Raw genomic sequence first — 8,802 nt, forward strand, 5'->3', positions numbered from 1 at the left:
AGAGTGCTCTGTGGAAAAGGAAGTTAATAAATATTAATAAATAAAGAAGGAGAAAATTAGACTATATCATAAATCCCCACTAAAGTCAAATGTTGTTTTGACAGGAAAAACACATCCAATTTGCCCATCTAAGAGAATACAAATGCAAAAGATTAGCATTTTATGTTTAATAAGGTGTATTAGTTACACCAACCTGACATTGGTTTATAATATTATGTCCAATTCATTCATATAAACTAGGAGTTTAAAAACTCTGTTATTTACTACAGTTTAACAAAACCATAAATATCATCCTCAAAAAACACATTTAAAGTGGACCCATCATGCTATATTTGAATAATATAGTGTAGGACCATACCTATATAAGGCCTATTTATACTTTTTATTTTTCAAAATACCAAACAGATCGTGCATTTTAGCCATTCCTCATTTCGCTCAATTTAACACTGTCTTTGCATGGGCTGATTCTGTGAGAACAGCACCATCTACAGGCCTGGCATATGTACTACAGCTTCTCCAGCGCTTTCGAACGGCAATGTCCGTGGCTGTCTCCTCCTGATTGGTGGAGTTGGCCCAATAGCCGTAGCGTCACTTCTGTGACGTCACAGAAGTGTTCAAATCTGGATCAGTCTGTATCAGATCCGTTGCAGCCCCATTTTAAGAGATTTGGGTATGGAGGAAAATAGAGAGGGTTGTGTTTTCTGACACTTGGTGAGTTCCCTGGAACACCGGGGACACATATTCATGTATAAAAGACGTACAAAAGTGCATTTTGCATGATAGATCACCTTTAAATGGAAAAAGAACATGTCTGAACACAAACATTTCACGACTGAAACCCAGACAGGCAAGTCGTGGAAAAACATTACATTTACTTGTTTTGATCTGAATTATTTCCCGTCCTTTGTACATCTAAAAATAAGTGTAACTTGTTAAAATACTAGAGCTTCGCTACTTAATGCTCAAGGATTAAAGATATTCATGTTTTCTTCCAGGGGAGTTTTAGTGCCTCCATTCTAAAAACACAAGGTACATACATTGAGTTTTAGCATAAGACGCTACATTACTGTCTTTCTTTTGTCTATAAAAGTATTCTAATATGAGCATGTCATGTGAGAACCTCCATGAGGGTGGAATGAACTGCAGGCCGGTTGTATTAGACAGTATGCTGCATGTATGAGAGAAAACCTACCGTCATGTTCATTAGGACTTTATCTTGGAAGTTGTCGAAGCGTACGGACACAGAGTGTATCCCATCATCCACCACGATCACAGAGCGAGGGAAGAGGAAGAAGGCCACCAGGGAGGAAGCAAGGAGGCACAACACCACTGACAGGACCACATACAGCTTCCTACAACACCAACACAATGATGTTATCTCAAAGCTTGAACACACCAGGATGAAATGTTTGTAATGCTAAAACATACATTCGAATTGACATAATTAAATGAACAGCAGGGAAACAGAAAAACATGATTGTTCTTACGTTCTTTGGGGTCGTAGCCTTTGGTCGCTGTATGGGATCAGTGCAACCAGTTCATTCACTTATATAAAGTAAGAGATAAAAGGTCATGTAACATATTGATAACTGTTGGTCTCAAATCATAGTATTGAATAGGTTAGCACAATTTGGAAAAAATATCTTATTGCGATTATTTTGACTGAAATTGCAATGGATTCGCAATTTTGGATGATAAACACATTTGAAACATTATTCATCATCAAAAAATGTATACACATTAGTAGAGAGTTGTTTTTTTAGCATGACCTGTATCAAACAACATGTTTTATTAAGTCTGTAGAATAGCAAATATTGAAGTAAATGTTGATACATTGTGCAGCCCTAGGTAAACACAAAGTCTCGCGAGGACATTGAAAATAATAAATGCTAAAAGTTCCTTTTAGATTATTTAAGTGTCATCAAATGACATTGGTTTGGGCTCTTAAATACCAGTTTAAATGACATGAGCAGTGTTTGTAACATGAACCACATACCATTAATACAGTGGTTCCCAAACTGGGAATTTGAATACAAATTCAAGTTAGTAGCTATTAAAAGGCATAAAAAGACAGAAATGTATAATTGTTTCTTTAATAGAAATGTTTCTTCTGTCCGTAAAGTGTCCAAACCAGAAGCCTGGTTTGGACACTTTACGGACAGAAGAAACATTTCTATTAAAGAAACAATTATACATTTCTGTCTTTTTATGCCTTTTAATAGCTACTAACTTGAATTTNAATCCCTCTACAAAGAAGTGAGACACATAAAACCAACTGCCGACGGCGTCTTTTCCCTTATCGGAACCAACCAAAAAACATCAACACCAGACACACCCAGAAGGTAACTCGCAATAACGGAATACACTCACAGTTCTTTATAAAATCACTAAGAATACAGAGTGAGGAAACATCTCCTAATCCAGTTCTACACAGCCATCATCCAAAGCATCCTCACATCATCCATCACAGTCTGGTACAGCAGTTCAGACAACCTCTCCCGGAATAAACTTCAACGTATCGTCAATAAAGCATCAAAAATCGCCTGCAGTCCCCTTCCATCACTCGAATCACTTCACCAACAAACTGTCACAAGGGCACAGAAAATCTTGTCTGACCCCTCCCACCCAGCTCACCTTGTCTTCCAACTTCTGCCCTCAGGGAGGCGCTACAGGTCACTGTCCACCAAAACCGCCCGCTTCAGCTTCTTCCCCTTTGCAATGCGGACACTAAATGGACTCTAAATAACCCCAATGAACAATCACAATCAATCACACCTTGAACTTTATGTATATATGTCATGATGTATGTATTTCCCCTGTGCTGTGTGTTGTACTTTTTATTGTCTGTTTATTGTATGTTGAATTGTATGGAACAAGCTGTAATAATCTGCACTGAACACGAATTCCACCAGTTTGGCTGTGTGGTCATTAAAGATTCTAATCTAATCTAATATGAGACATCCGTGTGAAAGCAGATTTCTGAGGCGTTCTGCCTAGCTACACAAAACTCTGTCTGCCCGCCCTATCTTGTATATAGACTTTGCTATTATGTGACTATTGCGCACACTATTGCGCAGACTATCCTATACTCTGTGAGACCTGTGCCTTTGAAGCTTCAAATAAATAACCAACAAGACAACGCTGTTTGCTTTCACCAGTTTATTATTGATTACTCTCATTGTACATCTTTACAGTATTGACGAGTTTAAAATATCCACGAGACACTGTGATGTCATTATGTTCCAGAAGTAAACAAAGGAGTCCAATGGAAGTGTTTCAGACAGGGGGGAGTGTGTGGGAGATAAACCAGAGGATTTTAGCCTTTGAAAACCATGTACATGCTCTTAAACCAATACAACACTACAGGAAAGGGAAAACCCCAAAAAGCATAATAGGGCCCCTTTCATTTTTGCACTCTGCAACACAATACAAGGTAACACAAGGTAAATGCAGTATATCGTGTTGTAACATGGCTTTCATGCATGAGAAGCATCTATCAGGAAATAACATCCAAAAAGTCCAAACAACGTCTTAATAACTGAACATGCCGTTAAATGTTGGTCATTTTAAATGTTTGCCAGTCACCAGATGTATTTGACATTTCCAGGCACTCTGATATCTGATAAAGAGCAATAAGGAACACTTGACAGTTACTCATTAACTCCAACAGACTTTACACCCGTCCGGCTGTAAAGCGATAGGAAGACAGTTTACTCTGGATACGTTGTATTTACACTCAGGTAAGATTAATTTACAGAATTGTATCAATCATTAGAACATATTATACCTTAAAATGTCTATTTTAACGTCAGCCTGCAGGGTTTAGTTTGGCACCAGACGGGTTAAAATGAGTGATACGGAGGAAGATAATGAAATCTCCTTTCCAGTAAAGGTAAATGCTGATATTTGTATTTACTTATTCTGAATGTGGCTTAGTTTGTCATCGACTTGTGATTATATACTGTATGTACAGCAGCTTTTCATAATGTGACATTCATTTGATATTCAACAATTTTTTCTTTGTTTGCGTTTTCTTTTCTTTTTGAAACTGTAGTTTCTTGGCCGGGTTGAGGTGGTCCGCTCTGATGGACTAAAGATTCTGTCTGAGGCTGCTCAGAGCCTAAAGGTGAGAAACTACCGCTCTACATTTTTTTAACGCTTATTTTTGAAGCCTTTCCCTCTTTATTTTTATTTTAACTTTTTGTATTGGGTTTTGCATGTGTTATCAGAGCAGTTATATTACATACACCAAAACAGCTTACAAAGAATGACACAGTGTGTAGTCATTAATAGATGAAAAAGGAGAAAGATACCGCCCACACCACAAAACACTATTGGTTAATATCACATAGACTTAATCTCATTTTTGGGAGGAGCAGGTTGATGAAAGTCTACGGCATCGGATAAGGCCCACATGGGAAATGTCTTTTTGAAATCTGACAGTGTTTTTTTTTCAGAGAACATTTCAGAACTAATAGGGAAATCACATGTGGCCCTTATCTTCCTCCATGAAATTCTTATTTTTTCTAATTCTAAAAAATAAGGGATTTGTCTTCTCCATTTGGTATAGGGGGGAAGTATTTCCTTTTATAGTATAATATTTAACAAATATATACACAACTAGGATAAGAGTTTATATCAATGATATGTTCATATGATTTGTCATGCCAATGTTGACTTAAAGCTTGGATTCTTTTGCACATTTGACAGAACTGTATCATAGCGGGACATTGTATCCACCAGAGCTGGGAAGTAACTAAATACATTTACTCAAGTACTGTACTTAAGTACAATTCTGAGATACTTGTACTTTACTTGAGTATTTCCATTTGATGCTATTTTGTACTTCTACTCCACTAGAGGTAAATGGTGTACTTTTAATCCACATTTATTTCATAACTTTAGTTAATTTAACAGAGTAACAGAGTATTCATACACTCTGGTACTTCTACTTTTAGTCCAGTATCAAATCTGAGTACTTCTTCCACCTCTGGTATCCACTATCTCTATATAAACGTGTTGACTGAATATGTTGAAAAGATGCAGTTACAAACATGACATGTACTCATCCCCTCTCTTCCCCAGACTCCAGATCAATTCTCCTCAGAGAAGGCAGCGAGGAAGAGCAAGGTCCATCTCTTCCTTTCGCTCAGTGGGATTGACATATTGGAAAACAAAACCAAGGTGAGGGACAAAAGTATTTCAATTATTATACCAGAACAAGGGAGCATCGGTATAGATGAAGTTCTGAAGGGGACTTAAGGGCACAGAGACTAAAAAGGAATACAAATATGTATAATACTTTCCTAAAAAGACACAATAATCACAAAGAAAATCATAACAACTTTAAAGAGACTCAGAAAGAACACAAATAAACTAAAATGACTTAAAAACGTATACAACCACCATAAAGAGACACAAAAAGAGTACTACGACACACAAAATGAGCACAAAGAGACCCAACAGGACTACAAAAGACGCACAACAACTACAAAGAAACATTAAATGACTACAAAGGGATTCAAAATGTCTACAAAAACATATACAACTACTACAAAGAGAAAAAAAAGAAAAAGAAAAAGCCACACAATGACCACACAGAAATCAAAATGACTGAAAAGAGACACATGTAAAATAAAAGGCTCAACAAGTCTCATGTAGGAGAGGAGGTGGAATCTCGTTGCATGTCTGTGCTCGAGGGCCCTATGTTCCACTCATGTGCATACCATGTTTTCACTTGCTTTATTGGCCTTGAATTGTCATCTTTATTCTTCCTGTCTTCCCTACCCTCAGTTTCTGCTGTACTCGTGTCCTCTGTCCACTATTTCCTTCTGTGCAGTCCTACCATCTTCGCCCAAAGTGTTTGGATTTGTGGCTCGACACCCTGCAGCAGACACCAACCACTGCTACCTGTTCCAGAGCCAGGCGTTTGTGAGTGTCCCCAGAACATCACTCCTATTACATGGTGGTTTTGTTGTTGTTATTTGAACAGGAGATCATTAATTTACTTAACATTCTTCAGTCTCACGTGCTGGTCTCAGTCATTGGGGATGCATTCAGAGCCTCAAAAAAGGAGGAGAGCATCAGGGGAGGGAGAGACCTGATAGTGGAGGCCCTCAGACATAAGGTACGTTTTATGTTGAATTTTATATTTATATCAAAGCTGGTGTTTCACTTTTTGTCTGTCATAATGCATAATGTAGTTCAATTACTTATCAAAAATAGTAACCAGTTCCTACAAATGTTTTATGTTTTTAAGGTTCAGGGGTGCATTTTGACCAGTTTCTAATTGTTTCTCATTCTTATCTTTGTTTGTTTTTTTAGAATAAAGTGCTGCAAAGAGAGAATGAGGAGCTGAAGAGGAGGCTTGTAGGACAGAGCAACTGATGCTGCACTTCCAGCAATTGAGATACATTCTAATTAACCTGTTATATACTCATGAACAAACTTCAAATATTAAAAAATAAACTCCAATGTGTTGTTATTACCATGTAAAGTCTACGTATTGCCAATGTTCCTAAACCAGGTGTTGTGGCGTTACGCGCATCCACACCAGTAGAGGGCAGCAGTAAGCAGACAGGAACTTGGCGGGTTGCGTTCAACGCTACCCTTTCAGTGTCGGGAAAATTAAACCTCGTTCTTGTGCCTTTATAAAGAATACGTACAGAGTAAATAAACATGTGAAATTATGGCGGAATTATGATGTGTGGCTTGTGCTCACGGGTAAGAACTGACAATAAATGTTATATTAGAAACTACTGGTAAAGTAATTATTTGCAACTCTTCAACAACTGGATAAAAAGCCAAACTTGCATGCCTGACATATTACATTTAATTGTGTTTCTTCCATAAAGATGATATAACGTAATTTAAGCTATACTAACCACTAGAATGCAAATTAAGGAAATAGTTGATCCAGATGGATGCAAAAATACAGCTGCCGTAGATGGAAGAAGAACGTACGCTACGCAGGGCACGTGAAGGCAACAAAACATGAACGGACACTTGTTTGACAGAAAGCAGTGAGTGCGCACTGCTGTAAACCATGGTGTAAAGCAGACTTCGGGATAGCAAAGTTGAACTGTTCGGTCTAAAAGGTAAGTACAGTTTGTACAAATAAGCTAACTGACGCTGCAGGTGGATACAGGCACTGGGAGCTTACAGCATACCTGTAGAACAGGACCATTAGTTAGCATGCTAGCTACGCCACGCCTGGACAACATTGCATTCAGCTAACTTTACATTTGGACTGTCAGCTGATTCTGGTTAATGGAGATACTCTCGGTTATTACCGGCGGACACAGCTCATTATCCGCAAACCACAGCTGACATAACGCTCCTGCGTCAGTTTCCTTGCATATTTTCTGTCTTTATGGATGTTCTCATCAACCTGTAGACCGCAAGTCGATGGGAAACTCAACTTAATCCGCCATGGGGGCTAAATGGTCTCGCAGCGATAGCAGCCTGTCGCTCCTCCCGGAGAGGCAGAGCTCCGCGCGGCAGGGAGAGGACAAAGACTCCGATAACGACTCTCTGGACGGGCTCGTGCGGCGCGAGGACATAGCTCAGTTCCCCTACGTTGAGTTCACAGGCAGGGACAGCATAACGTGCCCGACATGCCAAGGCACCGGGCGGATACCCTCAGGTGAGTAGAAGCAACGTTATACATCACTGAAGATAGCCTGGAATTATGTTTATGCTTAGGTGCCTTACGTCAGAATTATAGCACAATTATGTATCCAATTTTAGTCTCAAAAGTGTTAAACATATTTAGTTGCAGTTTGTGTATGTGCGGTAAGCACTGGGCAGACATGTCTATTAATGCAGGGGTTCCCAACCTTTTTTCCCACGGCCCCCCCCAAATGACTCCTGTTGGAAGTTGCGTCCAACGATGACTCATATATGGGCTATCGTCCTTCTGTTTTTATACAAGAATAAATAAAAAACTGTCAAATTATCAAAGACTTATTTCACTCCAGGGTGATAGCAGGACATCCCATCTAGTCACTCAGAGAGAATCTGGACAATCTGATGTACAGTTTCAAAATAAAAGACCTTTGAAGTCTCATATATGAGCTATCTTCCTTCTGTTTGTATCCAACAGTTCAAATGTTCGAATTACATTAAACCAGAATTGTCCCCCTTTTTTCTTTAACAGTGAAGAAAATTGGATATGTTAATGATATATTGACCGCAAAACTCAATGTCCCCGGTTTTAATTTTGAAAATCTGGTCACCTTACCATAAGGAGGGGTCAGAGCTCCCACGGACGCAGTGAAATCATACATCTGTGGGGGTCGCTAATACCAACAACCATTATTTGTAATCACAAATAATGCATGTGTCAGTGTAATGAGTATTATTTACGTTAACGAGCTAAACATGTTTTCCAAAAGAACTACGCATCTCTTGAATCAATAACAATATGCTGCACTGCACCTCCAAGGTGTGCAATACATTTGTTAAGTATTATTATTTGATGACGCCCTAGTCTGTTGTACTAGCAGTAGCAGTCGCACTGTTATTCTGTTCTTGTATGGAACGGTACCGTCCTCAATGTGACGTCAACCTACGATTGGACTAGGCGTACGTGCGCTGATTTGAGCGTCACTACCGTTGGGGGACTGTTGTCCAGTCCGTTGTGATAAATTACCGGAACCATGCTGAAGAAGAATACCCGAAGCTTCTGATCTTAACTTTTTTTTTAATTGGGGGTTCCATACGCCGGAGTTCATGTGCACCCCAAGCTTAAAACAGGTTATGGCCAGGGCAGGGGTTGGGGGACAGCAAAACCGACTTGGA

At 39.0% G+C, this 8,802-nt stretch overlaps 1 protein-coding gene and 1 long non-coding RNA gene across 3 annotated transcripts; one reads left to right on the forward strand and one right to left on the reverse strand.

The window, feature by feature from the left end:
- Positions 1 to 1,219: 1,219 nt before the first annotated feature.
- LOC104952938 (uncharacterized) lies at positions 1,220 to 2,055 on the reverse strand. The gene is made up of 2 exons (XR_799154.1): positions 1,488 to 2,055; positions 1,220 to 1,352 (listed from the first exon to the last, which is right to left on the reverse strand). It is a non-coding gene; the product is annotated as an uncharacterized lncRNA (long non-coding RNA).
- A 1,570-nt stretch (positions 2,056 to 3,625) lies between these two features.
- On the forward strand, positions 3,626 to 7,881 carry LOC104952939 (PTB domain-containing engulfment adapter protein 1-like). Of its 2 annotated transcripts, XR_799155.1 has the most exons (8): positions 3,626 to 3,740; positions 3,813 to 3,892; positions 4,055 to 4,126; positions 5,086 to 5,184; positions 5,794 to 5,931; positions 6,023 to 6,127; positions 6,325 to 7,097; positions 7,397 to 7,881. XR_799155.1 is itself a non-coding variant. In XM_010779843.1 (7 exons), exons 2-7 carry the CDS (start codon positions 3,848 to 3,850, stop codon positions 6,385 to 6,387), a joined length of 522 nt encoding a protein of 173 aa, XP_010778145.1. In that variant the 5' UTR covers positions 3,626 to 3,740; positions 3,813 to 3,847; the 3' UTR covers positions 6,388 to 7,881. The 2 variants fall into 2 exon arrangements, 1 of the variants encoding a protein (XP_010778145.1); XM_010779843.1 differs by having other exon boundaries at positions 6,325 to 7,881.
- The last annotated feature ends 921 nt before the right edge of the window (positions 7,882 to 8,802 follow it).

This window comes from Notothenia coriiceps, unplaced genomic scaffold (assembly GCF_000735185.1).
Source record: "Notothenia coriiceps isolate Sejong01 unplaced genomic scaffold, NC01 NC01_scaffold00020832, whole genome shotgun sequence".
Lineage (NCBI taxonomy): Eukaryota > Metazoa > Chordata > Actinopteri > Perciformes > Nototheniidae > Notothenia > Notothenia coriiceps.